Source organism: Canis aureus, chromosome 19, assembly GCF_053574225.1.
Source record: "Canis aureus isolate CA01 chromosome 19, VMU_Caureus_v.1.0, whole genome shotgun sequence".
Classification (NCBI taxonomy): domain Eukaryota; kingdom Metazoa; phylum Chordata; class Mammalia; order Carnivora; family Canidae; genus Canis; species Canis aureus.
In genome coordinates, this window is record NC_135629.1 from 20,232,740 (window position 1) to 20,260,602 (window position 27,863).

Genomic DNA, 27,863 nt, shown 5'->3' on the forward strand with positions numbered 1-27,863 from the left:
ACTTCCAATACACTATACAAACAAACTTTTCTCCAAGTCCTTCCTGAAATATTAAGCAGCTATTTAAAAAAAAAAAAAAAAAAAAAAAAAGAGAGTCCAGCCTCTCTCAACCAAAATATTCACTTCTGATTCTCCCAAGTTCTACTCCCAACAATGGTCTCTCTCCACACTGTGAACAAGAATCCTCCTAAAGGGGGCACTCAGCTGCTCCATAAATCATCCTTGAGGCGCTGTTTCTCAAAGTGCGGTCCAGGGGAACACCAACAGAAGCCTCTGGGCCGCTGATTAAAATACAGATCTGAGGCCCCACGGAAAAAGCCCCGCAAACTGCTGATCGTCTTGGCCTGCAGCTACCTCGTGCAGCCGTTTTCCACAGGACTTCGCGTGTCGACATGCCTTGTGGTGAAAACGCTGGAAAAACCACACGCGACTCTAAGTTTGGGAACCACGGCGTTCCCAAGCCTGTTGCGTGGAAGGCGGGCGACCGAGAGCCGCCAAGGCGACCCCCTCGGAATTAGGGCGCGTGCAGGAAGGACTTCAGAAGCGCTGAAAAAAGACTTCCTGAGACACTTTAAAGTTGCTCGGCCGCCCTCTCCCTCGCACCCCACCCCCCTCACCCCAAACCTTCTACTTTTCCTCCCAACCCGACGCCCGGCGTGCGGGGGCCTGACGGAACACGGAGCCTGCCGGTAAGGGGGCTGCGGGCACACGGCGTCTCCCCGGAAGGGTGGGCGGGACGCTGGGGCCCCTGCCGGAGCCTCCCCGGCTCCCCTCCCCCAGCCCAGACGCCGGCGGCCGACACAAAGCCCAGAGCGGGGCGGGAGGGAGCTGCCCACAGGGCTCCCCGCCCCTGGGGAGGTGGGAGGGGGATGGGAACCGCGGAGGCGCCCCCCCCCCCGGCCGGGGCCTCGGGGCCCCCCGGCCCTGGAAGAGAGGACCGGGGGGCCGCGGAGGGTGCGGAGCAAGGGAGAGGGGGCAGCTACCCCCACCTTTCAGCGCCTCCTGCAGCCTCTCGACGTCCATGGCTTCCCGGAGTCCCTCGCAGCCTCCGCCTCCCTCCGCGGGTCTCCCGGGGACCGGAACGCCTCCCCCCACCCCCCCGACGCCCTCCCCCTCCCTCGCACACACTCCGGCACGCAGGCGACCGGGGGGGGCACCGAAGGGAGCCGGGGGAAGCGAGCGAGAGAGCGAGACCGAGCGAGCGAGCACCTCCCCGAGCCGCTACCACCAGCCCTCCAACATGGCGCCCGGCACGTCACGGCGCGCACGCTCCCCGCCGCCGTCCTCGCGCCCGCCGCGCGCCCCGGCCCGGAGCCCGAGAGCGCGTGCGCGGCCGAGGCAGCCCCGGAGCGCCCGCGGGCCCGCGCCGCCCCGCCCGCCCCCTGGGGGCGACCCCCGGCGAGCCCGGGCTGAGCTCGCGGCCCCGCGGGCGGGCGGGCGGGCGCGGGCCGGCTCCCTGAACGCGAGTCCCTGCCGGTTGCTATGGCGGCGTGATGCTGAGCAATTTGCGGAGCCTCTCTGAGCCTTACCTACTCTCCCTGTCCGTGCAATGAGTGTCGACCTCCGCGTGCAGGTGCTCGGAGATTTAAGTGACTGGGTGCACACAGCCGTCAGAAGGTGCGTTCAAACAGGACCCCCCCTCCGGGGGGCAGCCCGGGGGGCGCAGCGGTTGAGCGCCTGCCTTTGGCCCAGGGCGCGATCCTGGAGTCCCGGGATCGAGTCCCGCGTCGGACTCCCTGCGTGGAGCCTGCTTCTCCCTCCTCCTGTGTCTCTGCCTCTCTCTCTGTCTATCATAAATAAATAAACAAATCTTAAAAGAAAAAAAAAAAAAAGACCTTCAGGGGGCAGCTCGGGTGGCTCATAGGTTTAGCGCCTGCCTTTGGCCCCGGGGCGTGATGCTGGAGACCTGGGATCAAGACCCGCATCTGGCTCCCTGCAAGGAGCCTGCTTCTCCCTCTGCCTGTGTCTCTGCACCCCCCTCCATGTCTATCATGAATGAATAGATTTTTTAAAAAAAAAAACCCTTCAGTGTTATTAATAATCGTACCAAGAATACCTCCCTGCCGGAACCCAACGCGCGGCACTGACCCACCTTGAAGAAAGGCAATGCATACAACAAAGAGATTAAGCATTTAGGGACTGGGACCACCTGGATTCAAAGCCCACTTCTACTGCTTCCCGTGGGACCCTGCCCCCCCCCCCCCCCGGTTATTTAAACTCTCAGAGCCTCAGTTTCTTCACCTACAAAAGGAGGGATTGTGAAACACCCCCGAGGCTTGAGTGAAACGGTGAACATGAAGCCCTGAGCACGGTGCCTGGAACTCGCAAGCCCTTGGTTAACGTGGCTGCTGTTTTTATTGTCTTCGTGATTTGGGTTGCATTACATAAGCACCCAGGAAGTTAGGGAGGGCGGGACCTCAGAAGTCCTCTCCAACCCTGACATTTCTCAAATGGGAAAGCTGAGATGTAGAAAGCTAGCCTGGCCAGAGGGCAACCAGAACCCAGAACATCTGGCTCCCGGCCAGCGTGGTCATTGTTACTACCTTCACTGATCTCTGAGCTTTTCAGGGAAAAGATGCTGAATTGTGTTCCACCTTGTCTTCTGAAAGCCTAGCACAAAGCCACCAAAGGAAGGGGAAGAGGGAAGAAGGGAGGGTGGAAAGAAGGCTATTTTTGACTTGTCTTAGAAGGTACAGATTTGGACACAGCCCTTAGAACTGCTGACCCTCTTAAAGATAATGGCTCTGACCCTGACCCTGGGTGGCAGATGTAGGCAAAAGCTCCCCAAACCCAAAATACTTCTCATTTTGCCATCAGAGAACCAGTCCCTTGTGTCTTTAGACCCTTTCATTGTTCAGAGCATCTACCTAAATAGCCTTGCAGGGGAATGTATGAGGGTGGCATCATCAAATATACACAGTTACCACGCGCTAGATTTAGTTTTTATCGTGGTCCCTTCTAGTCTGAAGGGGCCTATTCTCTTTTTTTTTTTTTTTTTTGGCCTGTTCTCTAGATAGCAAAGCCTAGCCTCCCCTTCTCTCTACCACCCTGTCCTCTGTTCAGGCAGGTCTCTCTTTTGTAAGACCTGTGTGAGACAATATAGTTACTACTAGCCAGGTGTGGGTATTTACATTTTAATTAATTAATTTTTTTTTAAATCTAAAATTCAGTTCTTGAGTTTCTCAATAAAATTCATTTCTCAGTCACACTACCCACATTTCAAGAGCTTAGTAGACACATGTGGCTAGTGGTTTCTGTATTATGCAGCACAGATCAAGAAGATCCCATTATCAGGGCGCCTGGGTGGCTCAGTTGGTTAAGCAGCTGACTCTTGATTTGGGCTCAGGTCACGATCTCATGATGGTGAGATGGAGCTCTGGGTCCTAGGGCTCGGCGCTCAGCAGGGAGTCTGCTTGAGATTCTTTCCCTTTCCCTCTGCCCCTCCCCCTGTACACACACATACTCTCAAATCTTTTTTAAAAACTAAAGAAAATCCCATTATCACAAAAAGTTGTCTTGGTTAGAGAACATACCATGCTAATTTCTTTCATTTTGCTTTGCCCCTTTTCATCAGTGGTTCCCCTCACTTGGAGATGTCTTGACTTCCAAATGTGGGAGAAAGTCTGTGATAGGAGGTAAAGTACACAAAACAGTGACAGGCTAAGGGAATAAGGGAAAGTATCCCAGGAGGAACTAGTGTTTAAGCTGAGACCTGAATTATGAGTGGAAGGTAGCCAATTGAAGTGGAGAGAAGTTTGAAAACAGAAAAGCCACAGATACACAAGCTTTGAAACCAGAATGAACTAGATGGCTTCTAAAGAGTCATAAATTCAATCCCGGGACACCTGGGTGGCTCAGTGGTTAAGCATCTGCTTTCAGCTCAGGTCATGATCCCAGGGTCCTGAGATCGAGTCTTGCATCAGGCTCCCTTCCCTGCAGGAAGCCTACCTCTCTCCCTCTGCCTAGGTCTCTGCCTCTCTCTTTATGTCTCTCATGAATAAATAAATAAGATCTTTTAAAAAAGAAAAAAGAAAGAAATCTTTCTTGCCCTCAAGGAGATAGCAAACTGCCCAGAGAGATAAGGTGTGAGCCCAGACTTTGGGGCAAAGTAAAAGGCAAGTATGCAAATCAGGTGGTGTAAGGGCTGTGAAATTTCCTCCAGGCAGGGATAGAAGATGCCTTTTAAAAGGGCCTCACCTAAAGGTTGTGAAAGATTCCCACCAATAGGGAAGAAGCTTCCAGGCAGAGAGAGTGGTATTAACCAAGCAAACAGTCCTTGATGCCCGCCTAGGTACTGGGGAAATGATGGACTTTAAGCAAACATGAACATGCAGGAGGACTGGCCCATTGCTTTGAGTGTATGCAGGAGAGAAAAAGCTGAACTTGAGAAGATAGATTCACGGTAGGAAGTGGAAGAAGGAGACAGCAAAATGGGAGGAAGAAAACGTCTATGTCAGAGAAAATGTGCAAGGATGTTCTTATAACCCCACAGAGAATTACTGGAGTTTGGCCATCCCTCTGAGATGAGTCTGTGGAAAGGGATGAGTACAGAGGGTTCTGGAAAAGTCTGGAAAAGCCATACGGCATCTGCAAGGGTTGGAGAACAGGGAATAGGGCAGGTTAAAATACCAGTATAAAAAGCCATGGAGGTGCTTTGATTTTCATGACCTTTTATTCATGCCTTTTAGTCCTCATTTGTACCCCACGGCAGATATTAAGATGAAGCTGAGGTAGGAATACGGACAAATGAAGGTGAATACATTTTTCTAAATACGTGGGTAGCTTCACATATCACCAGGGTTAACTTTTTTCTAGACACTTTCAAGAGCTAACAGGTTTTTATTTTGTCTTATTGAAAATAAGGGTAACAAAAGGTCTGCTTGGAAAGACCCTGGGTTAAAAAAAAAAAAAAAAAAAGGAAAGACCCTGGGTTGTTTTCTCTGGCACCATGAGGGATGTGATTGTTGATGGCAGCCGTGTTGGGCTGAAGAGTCCCGACAGGAGAGGAGGCTGGCAAAGCGTAGTAAGGGCTGCCTGGGTGGATGACTTAATTAAGGTGGACTGTGATGACAGGAGTTTGCTTCTAATTGTGTGAAAGAAAAGGGGAATTTATTAGGAGAGAAGGGTATTTAATGGGATCCAAGACTCCCCACCACACCCATGAGACGTGCTCTTCTTCAGCTCTGCACATCTTTTTCTCTCCTTATCTCTCTGAATCAGTGTTTACTGCTCTCAAAAAGATGCTCTTATTTCCAAGGACTCGCTAAGATGACTGACCAGTATCTCCCAGTCATAATCCGACTTGGGCCAAGTACCCACTCAGCTGTGGCCTGGAATGTAGGTTCTCCTGGTGTAAACCTGAATGCTTTGACCATGAATGTGGGGCAGCAGGGCCAGGCAATGGAGAATTCCCAGAAAAGTAGGGGATGTGGTGACCAGAGACCCCCAAAGATGACTACAAGAAGGGGCCTGATTGGCCCTTACCAAACTCACACAGGAGGCAGGATGGTGCCCCGTGGAGCCCAAGCCAATGAGTAATCTGAGAGAAAGTTCATCCTGACTGTGGGTGTTGTTTAGAAACACAATCCCATCATCCTATGTGAGAGTACAGTCTTCCAGTACAGGCAAGAAATTGCATGTCCCTCTCTCCCTCAGGCAGGGCTAGATAGGTTCCAATCAATTCTTGCTATCAAAGTCCACTTTTTTTTTTTTTTTTGCCTAGGCTCTTCCTCTCTTTCTCTTTCTCTCATATATGTATATACGCTGTGATCATTCATTTTGCATGTCAACCTTGTCTGGGCCACAGAGTGCCCAGATATTCAGTCAATGTTATTCCGTTTTGTGTTTTGTTTTGTTTTAGAAGAGTCTTTTTTAAGATTTTTTAAAAATTTATTTATTCATTCATGAGATACACAGAGAGAGGCAGAGACACAGACAGAGGGAGAAGCAGGCTCCATGCAGGAAGCCTGACACAGGACTCAATCCTGGGTCTCCAGGATCAGGCCCTGGGCTGAAGGCGGCGCTAAACTGCTGAACTACCCGGGCTGCCCTTCTGAGTGTTTTTGGATTTAAACCAGTAGACTGTAAAGCAGACTGCCCTCCCTAATGTAAGTGGGCCTCATCCAATCAGTTGAGAGCCTGAATAGAACAAAAAGCTAACACCTCCCTCCCTCCCTCCTACCCCACCAAGTAAAAGAAAATTCTTCCTGCCCCTATGGTTTTTTAACTGGGTCATTGGCTTTTTTTCCTGCCTTTGGATTCAAGCTGAAACACTGACTCTTTCCGGGTCTCAGGTCTACTGGCCTTTGAACTAGAATTACAACACTGGCTCTCCTGGGCCTTCAGACTCAGACTGGAATTAAACTATTGGCTTTCCTGGGTCTCCAGCTTGCAGATTGACCCTGCAGATTTTGGGGCCTTTCGCCTCCATAATCACCAATTATTGCAAACCAATTCATTATATTAAATGAACACACACACACACACACACACACACACAACCATATTGTTTCTGTTTCTCCACAGAACCTTGACTAATGCGTATACACATACAATATCCAATAATTGAATATGATAAAATGGAATGGTGTACTGCTTAAAAGAAAAGAGTCTAACATCAAACAGATCTGGGTTTAATTTCTGGCTTATCACCTCCTAGCTGTGTGAACATTGGTAAATGATTAATATCAAAATGCCCCAACTTCCTCAACTGCAAATTGGAGACGGTATTAGTACCTAACTCATAGCTTTGCTGTGAGAATTAAGCAGGTGATCTGATTCAGTCAACAGTAGCTATCGTTGTTACTTAGGTTACGAATTACAAAAATAATCTTTGTGATTCTGTTTCCTTTTTAAAAAAATAATTTCAAACTCACAAATAAGTTGCAAATACAACACAAATAATTAAAAAAAAACACTTGAGGAGCATCTGGGTGGCTCAGTGGTTGGGCATCTGCCTTTGGCTCAGGTCATGATCCTGGGGTCCTGGGATCAAGTCCTCCATCAGGCTCCCCACAGGGAGCCTGCTTCTCCCTCTGCCTATGTCTCTGCCTCTCTCTCTTTGTCTCTCATGAATAAATAAATAAAATATTTTTTAAAAAGATCAAGGAGTTACCATTGATAGATTATCTCCATTTGATCCCCAGACTTTATTTAAGTTGTACTAATTGACTTACTACATCCTTTCTAAGAGAAGGATCCAGTCCTGAAGTACATGTTACATTCAGTTGTTCGGTCTTTTTGGTCTCCTTCAGCCTGAGGAAGCCACAGTCTTTCCTGGATTTCCATTACCTTGACCATGTTGAAGACCAGAATTGTAGACTGCCTCTCATTTGGGGTTTGTGCGATATTTCCTCATTAGATTCAGGTGACACATCTCTGGCAGGCATGTCACAGAAGGGATGCCGTATTCTTCTGCTTCCATCCTAGCAGGTGGCCCACAATTTCAATTTGTCTCATTATCGAGACGTTCACTTGGATCATGCGATTAAGGTAGTACCTGCAGATTTCTCTTCTGTGATATTGCTTTTTTCCTCTTTGTCATTGTGTTAGTTTACTGAAGTTGCTGCAACAAGTTACCCCAAACTGGGTAGCTTATAACAGCAGAAATGTATTTCCTCACATTTCTGGAGGCCAGGAATCCAAAGTCACAGTATCTGTGGGATTGCACCCCCTCTGGAGGCTCTAGTGGAGAATCCATTCTTTTTTTTTTTTTTTTTTTTAAGATTTTATTTATCTATTCATGAGAGACACAGAGAGAGGCAGAGACACAGGCAGAGGGAGAAGTAGGCTCCGTGCAGGGAGCCTGATGCAGAACTTGGGATCACAATCTGAGCCAAAGGCAGATGCTCAACTTCTGAGCCAACCAGGCGTCCAGGAGAATCCATTCTTTACTGCTTCTGGCCTCTGCTGACTGCTGGCACTCCCTGACATGTGGCTGCCTGCATCAGTACAAACTTTGCCTCCATGGTCACTTGCCTCTTCATCTGTCAAATCTCCCTTGACCCTACTCTTAAATGGACACTAGTTATTGGATTTAGAGGCCACCTGGATAATCCAGAATGATCTCCTCAGCTCAAGATTCTTTTTTTAAAGATATTTTATTTATTTATTTATTTATTTATTTATGAGAGACAGAGAGAGAGAGAGACAGAGAGACAGAGAAAGAGAGGCAGAGACACAGGCAGAGGGAGAAGCAAGCTCCATGCAAGGAGCCTGACGTGGAACTCGATCCGGATCTCCAGGATCACGCCCTGGGATGAAGGTGGCGCTAAACCGCTGAGCCCCCGGGGCTGCCCTCAGCTCAAGATTTTTTTTTTTTTTTTTTTTCAGCTCAAGATTCTTAAATGACATCTGCAAAGACCCTTTTTCCCAATAAGGTAACAATCACAGCTTCCAGGTTCTAGGACATGGACATATTATTTGGGGGGCTACCATTCAGCCCGCAATAGTAATTAAAAGTGCTTTGTGGTGATGGACCTTGCAACTTTGTAAATACTCCACATATCATTAAACTTTCACTCTTCAGTTTTCATATCCCTTGATGTTTCTTCGTTGAATTAAGTTTTACTATGATGATTGCCAAATGGTGGTTTTCTAATTCCATCATTCCTTTTACAGTTGTAAGTTGGCAATATAACATAAGGAAAGCATTATCTCACATTTATTCATTTTTAAAATTTATATTAATTTGGACTCATGGATTCCTATTCAGTGGGTCATAATTCATTACTATCATTATTTATTTTGATACCCAAATTGTTCTAGACTTGGCCAGTAGGACCTTCATCCAGCTGGCTTCTGCATCTTTTTGACATGGCCCCATCATTCTTAGAGTACATCTTCATTTTCTGGTATAAATCACTATTTCAGGCTCATCTTGCATCTTCCCTTCTGCAGCCCTGGAATTAGACATTTCTTCAAGTCCTGATTCCTTTTAGTGGAGAATGCTATTTAGGAGTCTAGACAAGACTGGTAGGGTGTTCATTGCCATTAATATGTTATTGCTCTCAGACCCTATTGGCAGACAGAGCTACAGAGTATACACATGTATTCATGCACATACACACACATCCACAAATACATTTATTTCTATATCTATCTATATGAACATATATTTGGAACCAAAAATTCACAGCTTCCAATTCTAATCCAACACTGGGGGATTCATTCTAGTTTTCTCCCTCTCCATATGTATCAGACTCCAACAGTAAAAATCCTGCTGCCATTATCCACAATATATTTATTTATTGGATCAATCTTCCTGGTACACGACCAACCTGTTACCATTGCCAATCCCTTTAACAGTGGCCTTTCTTACCTCTCTTGGGCTCTGACACCCTGCACCAGACTACCTTCTCCCACTCTTTTGCAGATTCCTACTTTTCTTGGCCACACTTGACTGCCCTGAGACTGAATTATTCAGGAGGAAAGAGTAAAAATTATTAGTATTTATAATAAAAATAATACTGGTAACTTCTAACTTCTCCAATAGTTCATAAATAACATTTCATAAAGCAATTCAAAGAATACAGGACAAGCAAAAGTCTCTTATGACCCTCCCCCCGACCCAATACCCATCACAGCTGTTGGAAGTGTAGTGAGCTCTCTGTAAGTCTTTCCAGATGTTTATTAGGTGTTTACATGTCTCACCTATATTATTACAACAGCCTCCAACAGCTCTCCTCCTTCCATCCTTGATTTCAACATGGCAGCAAGGGTCCTTTTAACAAGATCAGATCATGTCATGCCTCTGCTCAAAGTAACCCTGCAGTCACTCCTCATTTCATTCAGAGTAAAAGCCACAGTCCTTGCAGTGGGCTACTTGGCCATTCCACATCCCTCCAACTTCATCTCCCATCCCTGCTTTCAAAGTACTTCTTCAAGCTGTTCCAACCTCACTGGCATCCAGGATATACCCTCAACCTATGGGGACACTCCCCACTTAGGATGAAGCCCTTGCTTTTCTCGGATTTGGCTATTTTCTGGCTTGTCACAGGTATGCCACATTTGCAATTGCCTGATCACATGTGGATTGTATCGTGGAGGTGGGAGGGTGTGGAGTATATTGGGTAGGGAAGGGATCAGCCTCTACCAGCAAAGTCACAAACTTGGAACCCAAAGCTGACCCAAGGAAATTCTCAGGCCTGAATATTTCCTTAGTGTGTACTTTTACACCAGGAACTCCTCTGTGGAGATAGCAGTGAACAAGGCAGACAGGATCCTTGTCCTCATGAATCTTACAGTCTAGTAGGACAAATATAAAGGAAGTAGACAATTGCATAAAAACCCAGGTGTTGCAGATCATAGTAAGCAGTGTGAAGGAAATAAACAGATAGTATGGTATGAGGGCCATGTGGGCAGGCCAATCTGTTTGGGTGATCAGAGTAAGTGTCTCTGGAGACGTGACATTTACGTTGAGATCTAAGCCATGTTGGGGAAGAGTTGGGGAAATGAGAGACAAAGGCTTTGAGAAAGGAAAGGACATAGTATGTTGTAGGAAATTGGTAGAGGGCTGGAGCACCATGGGTGAATGGAGAAGAGAGCCGGGGCAGCAAAGGGAAGGCCAGGCACTGTGGGTCCTGTGGAGACATCCTACACAGTTTGGTTCTCATCTATCGTGCAATGTTTTGAGTAAGGTGATGGCATGATTCAACTTATCTTTGTCAAAGTCACCATGTTTTCTTGTCTAGTCGTCTTTCCTAGGAGCCTCAAGTGGCATACTCTTCTTTTACCAGTGTCCTAGTTCCTGTCGTTTCCTCTACCAACTTAAAATCTATGACTGATGACATGCCACATAGACCCATTATTCTCAAAACTTAGAATGAGTTAGAATTACTAGGAAAGCTTGATAAAAATAGGTATTCTGGGTCCTTATCCCAGAGATTCTGATTTAGCAGGCCTGGAGTGAGAGCCAGGAATCCCCATTTTAGCAAACTCCTAAGTCAGTGGTTCTCAAACGTCAGTCTGCAGAACTTCCTGGAGGGCTTATTAAAACACAGATGTCTGGGCCTCCCTCCCAAAACTTCTGATGCAGATCTGGAATGGGGCCCAAGTTTGATATTTCTAACAACTTCCCAGGTAATGCTGATGCTACTTGTTCAGGAACAACACCCTCAGAGCCACTGCCCAAGTAGATTCTAATAAAGTAATCTCTTGGGACCACACTTTGAGAAACAAAGGCCAGGGACTCAAGCTAATCTTATTACTATGTTGTAAAAGTCCTTTGTAGTATCTCCCCAGCCTATCTTTTCGGTCTTATCTTGTTCCACCCACTCTCTACCCTGGGACATCCATCTGGCTCTTTTCTTTTGGCACAGAAAACTTCTAACCATTCCCGGAATTTGCTGTAACTATTCAGGCCTTCACATGTGCCATTAATATGCACTCTGATATTCTATTTCATTTTTTTAAAATGTTAGCTAGCTGTGACTTTTTAAATTGATATGAATACACAGCTCCAGTATATTTTTCTCCTATCACATTGTAATTTTATATTTATTTCTTCAATTAAAATGTAGTCTATTTGGGGGACCGTGTGGGTAGCTCGGTTGAGCATCTGACTCTTGGTCTCAGCTCAGGTCTTAAGCTCAGGTTTTTGTTCTTGTTTTTTTTTTGATTATTTATTTGTTTGAGAGGGAGAGATAGCAAGAGAGAAAGAGAGAGAGAGAGCACAAGCAAGGGGGAGAGGGAGAAGCAGGTTCCCTGCTCCATTCCAGAACTCTGGGATCATGACCCGAGCCAAAGCATACCCTTTACTGACTGAGCCACCCAGGCACCCCATGGTCAGGTCTTGATTGCAGAGTCATAAGTTCAGGCCCTGCATTGGGCTCCACACTGGGCATGGAGCCAACTTAAAAAAAAAAAAAAAAAAGTAATCTATTTGAAGTTTGGGGTTGTATTTTATTTATCATGTGTCTCCAAAGCCTTCTGGTGACTTTAGTACTTAATAGATCACAATAAATGTTAATTAAATGAATGAATGAATGCAAAAGCCTATTGCCTTTGATTGTGTCTTTATCCAATATTGATCTTATATTAATGTCTAGCTAAACACAAGTTAGTAGGATCAATTGTTGAAACACCAGAATACCATACAAGAATCAATGAATGTCAACCCTTATCTCTTGCCATATACATAAAAATTAACTAAAAATGGATTATATATTCTTTACATGGCTGTGAGAGAAATAATGTCTCTCATGTTTCTTCTTTATAAGGGCATTAATCTACTCTCATGACTTAATGACCTATCAAAGGACACACCTTCTAATACCCTCACATGGGGGTTAGGATTGCAACATATGGATTTTGGAGGGACATGAACATTCAGACCCTACAGTATACAACCTAAAACTATAAAATGTCCTGATGAAAACACAGGAGAAAATCTTTGCAAGTTGGGATAGGCCATCACTTCTTAAAACACAAAGCATAAAACAGAAAAAGAAAAAAATTGACAAATTGGGCTTTACCAACATAAAAATTTTTGCTCTTGGGAAATGCATTAATGGAGCACCATTAAGAAAACAAAAGGGCAACCATAGACTAAGAAAAAGTGCTTCCAACACATATACTAAAGGACTTATAATGAGACCATGTAAAGGCCACCCAAATTTAGTAGTAAGACATTAACAACCCAATTAAAAAAAAATGGGCAAGAGGTTTGAACATTTTACCCATGAAGACATATGAATGTCAAATGAATAAAGGAGCTGATACTATCATTAGTCACTAGGAAAAGGCAACTTAAAATCATAATAAGGCATCACTTTATACTCACTAGATTGGGTAAAATTAACAGAGTGTCCACACAATCTTGGCAAGGATGTGGAGCAACTGGAACTGCTAGTGGGAATGTAAATGGTACAACCAATTTGGGAAACAGTTGAGCAGTTCCTTGAAAAGTTAAACGTATACCTACTGTACTACTCACCTTCCATCACTCCTAATTTTTGCCCAAGAGAAATAATTTTAAAAGTCCAAAAACTTGTTCATCAACGTCCATAACAGCTTTATTTGTAAAGTCCAAAACTGAAGATAATCAAATCCATCAACAGGAGAATGAACAAACATACGATGGTTAATCCATAGAAAGAAATATTACTCCACAATGGAAAGGAATGAACTATTGATACCTGCAACAATGTGGGTTAATCTCAATTATGCTGAGTAAAAGAAGTCAAACAAAAAGAACACATACTGTATGACTTCATTTATATAAAATCCTGGAACCTGCAAACTCATGTACAGTAATAGGAAAGAGATCAGTGGTTAGCCAGGGACAGGGATGGAGGAAGAGATAGATCAAAAGGGGAAGAGATGAGATACCTGGGTGGCTCAGTGGTTGAGCATCTGCCTCAGTTCAGGTCACTATCCCAGGGTCCTGGGATTGAGTCCTGTGTCAGGCCCCCTGCGGAAAGCCTACTTCTCCCTCTGCCTATGTATGTCTCTGACTCTCTCTCTGTGTCTCTCATGAATAAATATATAAAATCTTTTAAAAAGAGACAATTAGACTATTACAAAATGTTAGAGGTGATGAAAATATTTGTTACATTGATTTCAACATACATAAGTTACAACCAATCAAATTGTACCTTTTAATATGAGTAGTTTATGGTATTTCCATTATTACTGTAACAAGGTTGTACAAAAATATTAATGAGTAGCTAAATATGTCATAAACACAACAAACAAAATAAAAACTCAAGTCCAAAATACAGTGTATTTAAAATGAATACCTTATAAAAAGGAAATAAGGGCTAGAACTCAAAGTATTTGGGAATCTTTAGAGATGAATAAAATCAGTCACCCAACTATGTTCATTTTTAATATAATTGAGATAATAGCCATGCTATAGACCAGAGCATAAATGTTATAAAGCTTGAACATATAAAATAATAATAACTAATAAAATCCAGTGAGGGGAGAAAAGTCAATAGGAGGATATTTAAGAATGCTAATTTCCAAATATTTTGTGCAGGGGCTGGGGGGTGAATTCAAATTTCCCCAAATGGAAGCAGAGATGAAGAAGACAAAGAGGAAGAAGAAGAAAAAGAAGAGGAGGAGGAACAGGGAAAAGGGGAAGATAGAGGGAAGGGGGGAGAATGGAGGAAGGAGAAGAATTATTTTAATAATAAGATCATAGATATTTTATTTTTTACTGACATGAAAAATTTTTCAGCTGCAGATGATGAAACAAAGATTTGAGTACAAGTGGTTTATTTGGGGCCAAATCTAAGGAAACAATGGTAGAAGAGTGGAAAGTGAGACAAGGGAGGGAAGCCAATAAATAATATATTATCAAGAAGTTACTACTCTGTAAGTGGTTTGAGCTTTCAGTGGAGAATTCTGGGACAGATAATCAAGAGTTACCCAACATGAGAGGAGAGGGAACTGGGATATGTATCCACCAATTCCCACCAATCAATGGTTGAGGGCTACTCTCAGATGTGTTAATTTTCCAACACTTCCTGCCTGCCCATGGGTAAGCAGGGCAGACTGCAGTGGAAAAAGAGCCTTCGTGCAGAGTCACAGGGGCTGGAAATTAGATTTTGAGCTGGCATGTGTGGAAATAATGTGTGTTAAGGGAATGGGGGCGGGGGGCATGCTGTACTGGTCATCCATTACATGCCAGATACTGTGGGATCTAAACAGACAGATGGCAACCTTGAGAAGTTTAATTTCCTCTCACTTGAACACAGCCTCTTAGTTGTATGTTAACTCTCTGCTGCACCACCACGCACATGCAAACACTAGCAAAGTATCAGGGGAACCCTTATAAACAATTATCAAGTTTTAAACATTTAATATACCAAAGCCAGTATCAGCCCTTTTATTTTTCCTTTAACTTTGTATGCTTGCAATCATTTCTAATAATAATAACTTAGATGCAGGAGAACAATTTCCTAATATGACATTTAGACTCACTTTGTCACTAGACCCAAAGTAGCAATTCTAAAAAAAAATAAATAAATAAAAAAATAAAAAAAAAGTGCTATTACTTTGATAAGATCAAGTACTCAGTAAAGAGACAGGCACAGGCATTCCCAGGAGTCTCTTTATAGTCATAGCCTAAGAAGATACTCTACACTCATGATTCTGACTGTCACCTCTGAGAGTCTATGTGGACTATGGAGCAGAGGGATGGTGATAAAACACTCTTATCCAACAGTTTATGAGAATGCACCTCCCCCACCCCATCATCCATTCCTATTAGTTGGTGAATTGTTTCTAGTAGGAGAGCTTTATTTGGATAATAGTAGTTCTCAATGAGGGGAAAAAGATATATTGTTGTTTTAAAACATACACCAGGAGAACAATTTTCATGATGTCTTGACCCAGGTTGACAATACCATTTTTCATCTGGACATAAAGACAACGTGTTTTTCCAAAGATGGAATGATTCTATTGGAATGACATGAAAATTTTATGGCTGGAATCCTAGAAAGATGTGTGGTTTTCAATAAAATATTAATGAAAAAAAGCATTGTTAAGATGATACATTTCCCTTGGCATCATTGAAGCCTTGAATTCAGAGCTATTTCTGGACTTTTCACTTACATGAGCCAATATTTTCTCTCTGTCTCCCTCTCCCTGTGTCTCTTTCTCTGTGTTAATTTGAGTTGTATTTGCTGTCACTTGCAATTTAAAGAGTTTTAACTAAGGCAGAAATTGGTACCAGGTGTGGTGTGGTTTCTAGGCAGCCAAAATCCCACAAATGTCCACAACAGAGCCATCAAAAACAGATTATGGAAACACAGAACATTTAAGTAGGAAGGAACTTAAACATTATGTAACCCACCATGTCATTTTTTGGACAAGTAAGTAAATCTCCAAGAAATTCAATGAATCTATATACTTTCAATGAATGAGACTTTAGAGGGTAAATATTATAACCCAGAACAATGAACATTTATAAGAAAAATAGGTTTTGAGAACAATACTCCAAGTCAATACAGTATGTCATGAAGCTTTGTGGATAAACTGGTCTCAGTTCATGATACAGCAGAATCACTTCATTCTCAATAAATATATTTTGAGCACCAGAAATGTGTTAGTCATTGAGTTTAGGTGATATGCATAGAACAGGGAACAAGATCAGAAAAGATTACATGTTCTCTAGGAACGTTGTGTCTAGTGGGAAAGGCAGTCAATAAACCAAAAGTTTCACCCCAGTAAGTATTGTTACTATTACAATACATACTGAAAAGAGAAAGTACAGGTTGATGTGAGTGTAAGAGGAGGACCTGCCCTTATGGGGGGATCTAAGGAGGCTTCCACGAGAAAGTGGTATTTAAATCAAGACCCGAAGGATACTAGAAATTTGTCAGGTGAATTTGCAGGTTGGAGGATTCCAAGCGCATGCAGAGCCCCTTGATGAGTAAGGGCTTGGCTTCTTTTTTTTTTTTTTTTTTTTTTTTTTTTAATTTATTTATGATAGTCACAGAGAGAGAGAGAGAGGCAGAGACACAGGCAGAGGGAGAAGCAGGCTCCATGCACCAGGAGCCCGATGTGGGATTCGATCCCGGGTCTCCAAGATCGCGCCCTGGGCCAAAGGCAGGCGCCAAACCGCTGCGCCACCCAGGGATCCCGGGCTTGGCTTCTTAAAAGAAAACAAACCAGCAAAAGTGACAATTAGGAGAATGGGGAAGAATAACTCAAACAAGGCCAAGAAATAGGCAGGAGGTAGACCACACAGGGCCTTTCTGAGCAGTTTGGAAAGAAGTTTGGATATTATCATAGGAGCAAAGGGGAACCACTGAAGAGCTTCACACAAGTGGGGTAGGTTATAGTTTGGTGGGGGCCAAAGTGAATGCAGAGAGGAGACAGGCATTAGAACAACAGTCCAGGCTAGAGATCACAAGACCCCAGAGAGTAATGGTTTGAATGGAGGCAACAGTGCAGAGAAATACAGGAAACTGACTCAGTTAATATTCTGGAAGTATAAGCAAGACACCCCCTGCACTTCCTGTACTAGTTCAAGTTTTGTATGGTCACTTACAATGTGAAGACCTTTTGCTGCTGCCACCACGGGTATGTGGAGTGGGCTATTTTAGTAGGGAAGTGATGAGTCATTGAGAAGGGTGGTGTGCAAGGAGGGAGAAGGTGCAGACAAGAGTAGTGGCCAGTTTCTGTGATGAGGCATCAGGTGGACGTTGGTGACATTTACCAGCTTATAAAACAGAGGAAGAGAAGGAAGGGGAATATCATGGGATTGTGATGAATGACCGGAAGGCTACTTTTGAACTGTGCTTCAGCATAAGGAGTCGATAAGGTACCCAACCGAAATAGGATGGCTTTGGGAAAGGTAAAACTATAGAAGCCAGTGAGTTTCAAACATGTTCCCCTATGCTCCTGGAAAGAGACGAGGCGAGCAGAACTTCAGCATGTGGATGCTCTGGTAAGTACGCCTCTGACACCAGGGCAGACAAATTGGTTGCCACTCCTTCAATCTGATACTCCTGCAATCGATACTCCTTAAAATCAGTTAGCCATTTACTTAGAGGAGTTTAGAGGACCACAGACAGGAATTTTTAAAATTTTGAAATTCCATGTTTCTTCTTCTTTTTTTTTTTAGAGAGATTTTATTTATTTATTCATGAGAGACACAGGGAGAGAGGCAGAGACATAGGCAGAAGGAGAAGCACACTCCCTGTGGGGAGCCTGATGCAGGACTCGACCCCAGGACCCCGGGATCACGCCCTGAGCCAAAGGCAGACACTCAATCACTGAGCCACCCAGGCATACCTGAAATTCCCTGTTTCTATATTTATTCTTTACCACAGTCTGGGAGGAGAGTCATCCCTGGCCCTGTTGTAGTAGATGGGAAGTCTGAAGCAGAAAGGCCAGTAAGGGTTGAGAATGGTGGGGCTAGGACTTAGATTCAGTGTTGTCTACATGTAGTTCCTAAAGCTTATATGTCACATAATAATTGGATGTGGGTTCCCAGTTATTCCAGAAAACCATATCCAGGTATCTTAGCATTTTAAAATGTTTGAAAATATAAGATGGGAACTCAGTAGATGCATGGAGTACCTTGTGCTGATCTGAAAAAGAGACTATGGATTGGGGGAAAAACCTTTATATAGACTCAAAAACTCTTTGTGCAATTCAGTCATTTTTGATTTGTGTTATTAGCTTAGCAAGTCAAGTTCAATTTTGCCAAATAAAATGTAGGAATGGGGATAACCGATTTCACGTCCTCCAAATTCTCCTCATTGTATCTCAAACACAAAACATCACTAAACCAAATATTTCTTTACCAGTTCTTAAAAGCAAGGACTTAAATATTACTATTCAGTATTATAAAACTTTAAACTTGAAATCTTGTGAAAGAAAAGAAACACACTTCCAAAATAACACCGAAAGACATATCTTTTTTTAAAGCTTTTAATTAAAAAAAAAAAAGGTAAAACAGGAGATGGCATTCAAAAAGACAAGTAATTAAATCATAATATTTCCGTTTCTTTTAGTTTGCTATAACAATTCATTTTCCTTTGAGTATTGCTTTTTTTTTCTTTTAAAAAAAAAGCTCATTTCTTCCCCCCAAAAAAATTACTAAAAAATAAGTCTTCCAACATAAAACAAAAAATCCATGCAGGGTCTCCTTGGGAGCTATAATCAAGAGTGCACTTTTCAGTGACAATACAAATGTGTAAAATTAATGATGCAGAAACTACACCTGATTCTTACATGTTGATGCAGATGGTGACACACACACACATAAGTGTTTTATTTTGAGGACTCAAGAGAGTATTTCCAGTTTTGACCTGTGAAGAACAGAAACTAGGATAACTTTCTCTGTTTGGCAGAGAAATCTCATCAGCTTCAAACACCAGCACAGCCACTGTGAAATGAGTTGAACTAAGCTGTCGCTATCTATAATTCTTCAATTCACAGAGCATGACAGATTCACGAGGCTCTTTCTTTAAAAGGCATGTGGGTGAGTGTCTATGCCTTTGTACGTGTTGTGTGATTTTTAAAAATTTTTGAAAAGTTCTTATAGATTCCATCTAAGGATTAGAACTTCCTTCTGTCTACACAAGGGTCTCCAAGTTCTGTCACTCCATCAATAACACCAAGTCTCTTGGTACTACTCAGTAGCTTACATCAAAGACAGGAAGGGAAAGGTAAAAATGAAAAAAAAAAAGGAAGATGAAAGGGTAGATCCAAGAAACAGAAAAACCTAAGGAAGCTTGCTTACCATACTATTCAATGAGGATATAACAATTTGTACCTCCATGGCACCCAACATTTTTCCATCATGAAGTCACGTTCACGTTGGCTCATCCAACACAGGCATCCATCTTTTTTTTTTTTGTATAAATATCAGGCAATATTTATACTCAAACTTAAATTGGTATGAATGTTGTCCTTTCTTCTTGGTGGGTTGGAATGATTATTATTACTGGAGCACTATTTTGTGACTGTCAATAAGTAAGGTCTTATATGGCTTGCTTGTTTTATGAATACCATAAGTGTAATAAGATAAATACTCTCAAACTTTGGCGAGTCCATATAAATATCCATTCAAATAGTAAATCCATCAGAGTCACAACAATTTGCAATGGAAGCACTCAGTCTGTCATAGAGATTTCAAATAAATAGCATAGCTGGAGTGTTACGCCCTTAAATGCTAAACTGACATTCAGGAAGTTGAAGGAAAATTAAAACAGATTTTCTAGGCAGTTAATTTTTTTTTTAATGTTGAAATTTTCAATCTAAGTCACAATTTCTGAGATTTGTATTGGAAAAAAATTCAGAGGAAAAATATTTTATTTCTAGTCATCCTACTACAGAAAGTTTCAATCTCAATACATACAAAAATAGTTATATTTTACTACTGGAAAGTGTTCTTTCATTCTCCAGTGAACTCTGTAGTTGTATTCATTGACCGGAATTCTGAAGGAAACAAGAAGAGGAGATGAACCAGTCTCATGCTCTTCTCATAGAGATTCAATGTGCCATATGGAGCAGCACAACCTTTGGCAAACTTCAGACCACAGACTGCATGATTTAGGAGTCCACTGAATTAAAATCTACAGTTCCCAGATTTCAAAGGCGCTAATGTAATATTTGTCTGGAAATTACCAAAGGCAAAGAAAATATTGCCTCATGGTAACATTCTAAATAGAAAATAATTAGCACTTTTAGGCAGCAGGGATTGGAAGAGCAAATTTTCTCCAAATTCTCCACAAACTCAACTAGAATTTCAGGATATCATGAAGAAATTCCAAGGGAAAAAAACCACACCAAATTCTAAGGTTTCACGTTTTCATACTGCATCATTCTAGAATGTTCTAGAATTCTATCATAGCCCTTTGCTGGAATCCAGTTCTGTGTATTTAGACCAGAACCAATAGTTAAAGAGTTGTGGGTAAACCAGACTCTCATAAAAGAAAAGGCGTTCCTGTATTTGTAGTCTTTACAGCAGATTTTTTTGTGGGACTCACCAAAGGATGAAAGGAACTTCTTTAGGTCCGTAAGTCACTAACAAATCTGAGTGACATTTGTAAGGGTTTACTGGCCATGCTGAACAAGTTGAAAGACTGAAATGGAAGTCAGGGAATCATGTTTACATTCTGGCTCTTTCACTAAAATTCCATTTGTGGGTATGTAGGATGTGTTTTCCTCCCATCCAAAAGACAATCCAAAAATTGCCCCATGGCCTTTAGATATAAAATAACGAATGACATCACCTTTAATGGTGAATTGAGGAAACATAAAATATAACAGTGAAGAGTTCCACATCATAATGGTAATTTCCTTAACAGAAATAACAAATCACAGACCGCCCAACTGACCAAAAGGAAAGTACAGGCTATTCCTCTAACATTTTAGAATTTGTTACTACCATAATGGTGCTGTATACTCATATTAATTGATATCTATATATTTCTTTGGAGCACAGAGATCTTCATATATTTTTGGCGGGTAAGACTTTTTCTGTGAATATAGTACCTATGATATCCTACTGGGTTCCACTATTTAGAACACCACATCTGCATTAACAAAATATTATTTTTCATTTTATACTTTTTACATAATTGTCTATATATGATGAGAAGATTTAATATTTTTATTTTCAAAAAATTCTCTGTAAAACAGGATGCATCTTATACATATCTCTATGTCTTACAGAACAGCAATTGCATTGGGTGTGCTTGTTTCTTTGTGTTACAATTTCCTTATTTGCTCAACAGAGATGATACAGGCCCCTACTAAGTTCATTAGGCTCTTGCTAACATCAAAGATTATTTCTGCACAAGTTTTTGCGATACAGCATTATGCAAAATGCTTTACCCTGATATCAGCTACAGGAGCAACTAGGGATTAAGTCAGATCCCTTGGGGGAATATAGAATTTCCTCTACTGTAGCTAGGTGATAAAACCTGCCTGGTTCCTTGGCTAACAGCTAGGTAACCCTAGAGAAGGAAAAAAATTTAAAGAGACCTTCCTAAGGCTGGTAGGAAGTGAATTTTCTTGTCAATAGAATCAGCTGAACCATCTATTCTGTACACATAAGTTTGGAGTTGGCCTTTAATTTCCACCTATTGACCAAGAGTTTAAAGAAGAGAGAAGGTCACACCTACTAAGTAAGTTAAGAGAGAAAATAGTCTTGTCTGTGTGTAAACACAAAATCACATCTTTGCTAAATTGACCCCTTGGGTCTAACACAACTATTGAATTTCCTTCCAGAAGGTATGGTTGCATAAATATTTCTTATAATTTAATCATCCACAAATCTAAACAGTTTTTCTTTAAAAACACTCCCAGATCTGCTTCATCCTTTAACACTGCCCAATCAGCTGAAATCTGAATACCTCTGCCACACGTGTTTTAAATAAAGCCCTGTAACCATAATCATTTTCTCTAAATTTTTGTCTCTACAGAAAAATCTCAGCTTTTACTGAGGGGCCAGCTTTTACTCAAATGGTTCAATGACCTGTTTCAGATATGTGTCACAATGGGAAAGACAGACAGCAAATAAATAAAGCAGTAAGGAGAAAAGGCTAGAAGAAACTACCCATTAACATAACGATCTTTTCACTGGTTGGGAGGGTCATGCTTAACCTAATTTTGATTTTGGTCCACCTGTATTCCCTACAGGTTTTTAACATTTTTCTGTTCTACAACAAGCATGTATTACTTTTATAAGAGGGGTATGGGGGAGTCAATTGCATAGAGAGAGTCTCAAGAATATTAGATTAATACACCACATGAGATGTCACTGACGTTGTCTCAGATATTTAACAGGAATTGGAAGGCTCACAAAAGTTCCTTTTCACAGCTAGCTCCACCTGCTTGAACAATGTTAAGTGAATAATAATACAATTTAAAACAAAAAAACAGAGATAAATAGCATTTTTTAAAAAATTAAAGCATATTTCCTTTTAAGGGCAACTAATTTAGCAACATGTAACGAGGCCTTTTAAACTCAACTGTCAGAGAGCACCATTAAATATTCACACAAAAGAGATCCAGGCAGCTTAAAGATGAACATTTCCTTATTCTCGAGAGGCCTAATCCACTTGCGACAATATGAAAAATATTCAGTGCATCTGGTTGGGGCCCACATGGATGATGACGTGTTTCTCATAAGCCCTTTTCATTGTTTTCTCGATTTGCTTCAAAAACACTTGTGGGATTCGTCCACATAAAGTGTGCACAGTCTCCAAAAACTTCAGCTGGAGAGGGTAATACATGGATTGAAAGAGATTGTCTTGAAAGGGAAACTGAAAAAGGATTAAAAAAATGAAACAAAATGTTTAGTGACTGAAATGCCATTTTAAATACAAACTACATTTAGTAAAAAATGAGACAGGGAATTAAACATGCAAGCATAGGTTTGGATGTTCTTGGGCATTTGATGGAGATTCAAAACCTGATTCAACCCTGTGCAACCCTGGGCAATTACTTATTTTCCTCAGTTTCTTTACTTCAAAAAAAAAAAAAAGATTTACTTGGGTCCTTAAAGCTCTTAAAATCTATGACCAAAATATATCTTCAAGGACAGGATATTCTCTATTTTATGCTCTTGCTGAGGAGAAGCAAGGGGCAAGTAGAGACTTGAAATCTACTGCGAGATAACATTGAATTCTTCATATTTTTTGCATTTGTCACAACTTATTTAAGATTTAATTTAGAGACAGAGAGCACAAGGTGAGGAGGGACAAAGGAAGAGAGAGAGAATCTCAAGGGGAGAGGGGACTCTCCTCTGAGCAGGGAGCCAGATGTGTGACTCCATTCATGACCCTGAGATCACGACCTGAGCCAAAACCAAGAGTCCGACACTTAACCGACTGAACCACCCAGGGGCCCATTTGTTGGAATCTTAGTGAAGAAACTTTAGGTTACGTCTATAGTAATCTCATGAAGTTAAGAGTTTAGGTGATACTAGTAAAATTTATCATTACTGAACTTCATTTTTAATAATTCAGGTACCAAATATTGGTTGGTGGTTTCTGCCCACTTAATACTGGGCTTTTGATTTGACATGATGTGATTTTTCTCTTGTTTTCCCAAGGAAAGTCTTTATAAGCAGAATTTTTCCAAAATAAATCTTTCAGACCACTTGGTTATGAGCATGTTCAAATTTTTATTACAATCCGGTTGAAATGGAAAAGGCCTCTAGTAGGTCAAGTCAAAGATTCATTGTTGGCGAGGAAATTTTATACAAAAAGACTAGGAAAAAAAGGAAGAAAAGAAGGGTGAAAGGTCAGTATATGCTTGCCTGGCAACAGAGTGGGTGGGTGTCTGGTTTCCTAGAACAAGTTTTAATCCCTTTAAAGTTCATCAGAAATATTGCTTAAGCGTGTTTATCAGAAATGTGAATTTCTTCCCAGAAGGAGATTATGCATTATGTAACACAAGAAGGGCCATGTTTGGGACAACTGTTTTCTTTCTCAGCACAAGTTTAGACCACTGATCACCTTCTTTATCGTCACACTCTCCCTAGTGACAGGAAATGAATAGGTCAAAACCTGGGAGTCATCCTTGGTTCATTCTTTCCCCCATATCCTTCATCCAGTCTATCAATAAGCACTGTAAAATTTGTCTTTACAACAATGTCTGCATGTGGCCACCACTGCCTACCTTCCCTCTGCCCGCAGTGCATGCCAGCCCCAGCTCTCACCTGGAAGGCTGTAGTGACTCTTCATAAATAGCCCTTGTGTGCTCACTCTTGCCTCCTTGCACTGAGTGACCAGGGTGATATTTTTAAAGCATAAATCAGAATGTATTATTTTCCTGCAGGTGTTTCCCACTGCAATTAAAATAAGATTCCTAACTCCCCTTTTGTCCTCAAGGTTCCATGTGATCTGGAACTCTCCTTGGTGTCTTGGTCACCCTGGCCTCTTCCCTGCTCTTTGGGCACACCAAACTCTTCCCTGCCTCTGGGACTTTCCCTGGGTTATTCCTTCTTCTTCTTAGCAGGACCTCCCCCCAGACTGCACCATGGCTGCCTCTACCAATCACATATCAGGCTTGAGGAGGCCCCCAGCTCACGAACACTCTTCCCTGTCTGTGACAGGGGAAGCCTATCACCCTGCTCTGGTTCCCTTTTAACACCTTTCACTGCCTGGTACAATTTTTCTTTCTTTCTTTGTCTATACGAGTATTGCCTGGCTTCCTCCACCCACAGTATATGCTTCATGAAGACCAGGCTTTGTTGGCCTTGTTAACTTCTCAATTCCTAGAACCTAGACTTGTACCTGCATAAAATAGGCTCGTCATAGATGATGGTTGCAAGAATTACTGACAGAATGTCTACTTGATAGATGACTTCCTTCGGTCCCAAAGGGAGAAGACTCACTTCTCCTTCGCACAAACACAAACACACAGGCTTAGGGTTTGTGCGTACAAGTGAAAGACAGAGGAGGGAAGAGATGGAGGGATAGATGGAGGGACAATGGGGACAGATGGGAAGAATACTTTTAGAGAGAGATGAAGGGAGAAAGAAATACAGTGTGTGTGAGAGAAGTTGTATTTATAGTCAGAGAGGAAGAGCAAGACGGAGTGAGACCATGTGAGCAAGGTAGGGAAGGACGTAAGTGTGAAACTACCAGCATCAAAACAACTTCTAACTATTAAGCACAACCCTATGTAGGCACTGTGCTCCAAGTTTAAGAAAAACATCATTTTGGGGTGCTGGGTCATGAAGTTGGTTGAGTGTCTGACTCTTGATTTCCATTCAGGTCATGATCTCAGGGTCGTGATCTCAATGCTCTCAAGGTCATGAGACCTTGGGGCTGGCTTAGTGTGGAGTCTCCCGAAGATTCTTTCCCCTCCACCTCCCTCCTCCTCTGTTCCTCCCCAGCTGGCATGCTCTTTTTCACACATAAATAAATAAATAATTAAATAAGTAAGTAAGTAAGTAAGTAAATAAAACCTAAACCCATCATTTTGTGGAATCCTCACAACAATTTTATGAGGTAGATAATATTATTATCTCCATTTCACAGATGAGGAAACTGAAGCCCAGGAATGATGAATCCCTGGAAAGGGACAAAAATTGGATGTTGGCATTGAGGGGTCTGTCAATCCCGGAGCCAAGCCCTGACCCCACACGCAGTGCGCAGTCCTGTAAGGAGAAGGGACACATGTCTTCCAAGAGCGAGCCTGTGTTTGTTCCTGTTTCAGGACGGGGTTAGTAATATTCTTGATTGAAATGCTTGGTACAAATGTCCTTTTAAGCTCACGTGAGGGTGATCGCTGAGTATGTTTGGCAGGATCATTTACGGCCCAGTTATTTGGCTTTCTTTCTGCTCCTCCAGAAAGCAAACAAGACACATGGTAACTCAAGAATCACAGTTGCTCAATTCCAAACTAGGGCTGACAGATCACAAAGGAAACCCAAGAGCGGCTCTGATGTACTGCTGCAAACTCATTTAACTTGTGTTTGTACTCCTCAGTGGCTCAGCCCCTGGGGTCAGTGTTTGAATATCTAAAGTGATGATATCACTAAGTGCAGGACAAATTTTCTGTGTAATTAAATCACCTGGTCTTTGAAAACCAACAACAGGAGATGCAGGAGAAGAAAGCTGGTGTTAGCTTACATGCGGCTAAACTCATTCCCTGCAGAGAAAATTCTGGGAATTCCAAAGACTTTCTTTAGCAAGATGCACAATTCTCACACATGCAAAAATGTGTTCTTGTGTCTCGGGATCTGCTCCCACCAAAGCCCATTTGTAAGACCACGAGGGCTCCTTGATTCTTAAGAAAAACTCCTCTAAGTCTACATACTTTATGTCTGGGGTCAGCAAATTTTTTCGATAAAGGGCTAGACAGTAAATATTTTAGACTTTGTGGGTCACACAGTTTGTTATAAATGCACATCTCTGGCATTGTGGCTTGATAGCAGCCACAGACAAACACAGAAATGAATGGGTTGTCACTGCGTCCCGATACCACTTTATTTATGAACGCTGAAATTTGTATTGTATATAATTTTCTCATGTCGTGAAATAGTCTTCCTTTTCCCCCAGTGATTTACAAAACTGTTCAGAGCCCACACATCTTACAAACACAGGCAGCAAGGAAGGTCTGGCCCAAGTTTGCTGACCCCTACTCTATCTATGTCTTGCAATGACCGTTTCAAAAGGGACATCGCCGAATCTCTATTGCTGGTTTTCCCTAGCCATCTCAAGGTAAAAAGCAATGTGGAAAGCAGTGTTTCCCCAAGTGTGGGTGAAAGGCAAAAGCAGGGGCACCTGGGTGGCTCAGTGGTTAAGCATCTGCCTTTGGCTCAGGGCGTGATCCCGGGTCCTGGGATAGAGTCCCGCATCGGGCTCCCCCACAGGGAGCCTGCTTTTCTCTCTGTCTAGGTCTCTTCCTCTCTCTGTGTCTCTCATGAATAAATAAAATCTTTAGAAAAAAAAAAAGGTTAAAGCAGGCAACATTTGGCATTTTAGGTAGTGAGCCCCAAAGTAAGATTCTTTCAACCTTCCCATTTACTGCAAGAAGATAGTTCCTGGGCATCTTTAATGTCTCAACACTTGCTAACCAATCTCTCCAAGGTTGTAAGAGAGGACCTGAGGCTGTGAGAAGTCCAGCTCCTCCATGTGGCCTTTCAGACTCAACCCTGGGGAAGGACAGGGCTACTGGCAGGCCTGTGGAAGGTGGGAGGAGCTGCCCTCCTGACACCAGACTCGGTGCAGACAATGCCTGTAGTTTACTTGAAGGGGTTGTGGTCAAGAACTCAGGCCCCTGCCCTGGGCAGGCCACACGCAGATGCATATCTGCATTCCTATCCCAGACACCTCCATTTGGAGGCCTCCAGGGAAGGAGGAGGTCTCTTTCCACTCCTCCCTCCTTCCCTTCTTCTTCCTCCTCCCCCTGCCTACTGGTCCATAAGGATGCAGGAACCTTGAGATGATCTCTGCTTCTAGGCTGCATCTTCTGGACCAGTTAGTATAGTACTCTCTGCTGGGTACAAACACAATATGGGGGGGGGGGGGACAGGGGGGTTGGGACCTCTTTTTCCTCTGGCTTGCACCTCTGCAGTTTGTAAATAAAGACTCGATTTGTACTTTCAGTTTGTCCCGTGATCCTCATCAACCACCTCCACAGCTGACTGTTCAACAGGATGCTGGCAACTGGGCAACACACTCGGCTGGACTCAGAATCAAAATCATTTTGTTCTTACATCCTTTACCCTAACACGTTCCCCTCTGTTACGGCAAGTGGCACAGGGTTTCTTTCTGGTATTTAATTCCCTCTTAAGTGAACTTATTTAAGAACCAAGAGAAAATGAGTGGCTTGCTGGTAAAGATTCAGAATGGATATGGGATGAGGGAGCCAGTGGGTAGAGTGAAGCAGTGACTGAGATTGGGCAAAGGGGCAGAACTCAATGCTTCTGGGGA

At 42.5% G+C, this 27,863-nt stretch overlaps 2 protein-coding genes and 1 long non-coding RNA gene across 4 annotated transcripts in view; 1 reads left to right on the forward strand and 2 right to left on the reverse strand.

Annotated features, from left to right (window-relative positions):
* Positions 1-1,245, reverse strand: part of PPP4R2 (protein phosphatase 4 regulatory subunit 2) — a 52,411-nt gene extending 51,166 nt beyond the window's left edge. Inside the window, exon 1 of one of the 2 annotated variants that reach the window (XM_077858055.1) lies at positions 990-1,245. In XM_077858055.1, coding sequence (XP_077714181.1) covers positions 990-1,023 — 34 coding nt within the window. In that variant the 5' untranslated portion in view covers positions 1,024-1,245. Of the gene's footprint in view, positions 1-354; positions 508-989 lie in introns of those variants that run through there. The other variant, XM_077858060.1, reaches the window with a different exon arrangement.
* LOC144289719 (uncharacterized) lies at positions 178-27,739 on the forward strand. Its single transcript, XR_013357630.1, has 3 exons — positions 178-689; positions 25,464-25,647; positions 27,537-27,739. It is a non-coding gene; the product is annotated as an uncharacterized LOC144289719 (long non-coding RNA).
* Positions 19,238-27,863, reverse strand: part of GXYLT2 (glucoside xylosyltransferase 2) — an 89,180-nt gene continuing 80,554 nt past the window's right edge. The window contains exon 7 of the mRNA XM_077858054.1: positions 19,238-22,736. Within this exon, the coding sequence (XP_077714180.1) occupies positions 22,554-22,736 (183 nt within the window). The 3' untranslated portion in view covers positions 19,238-22,553. The remainder of the gene's footprint in view (positions 22,737-27,863) is intronic.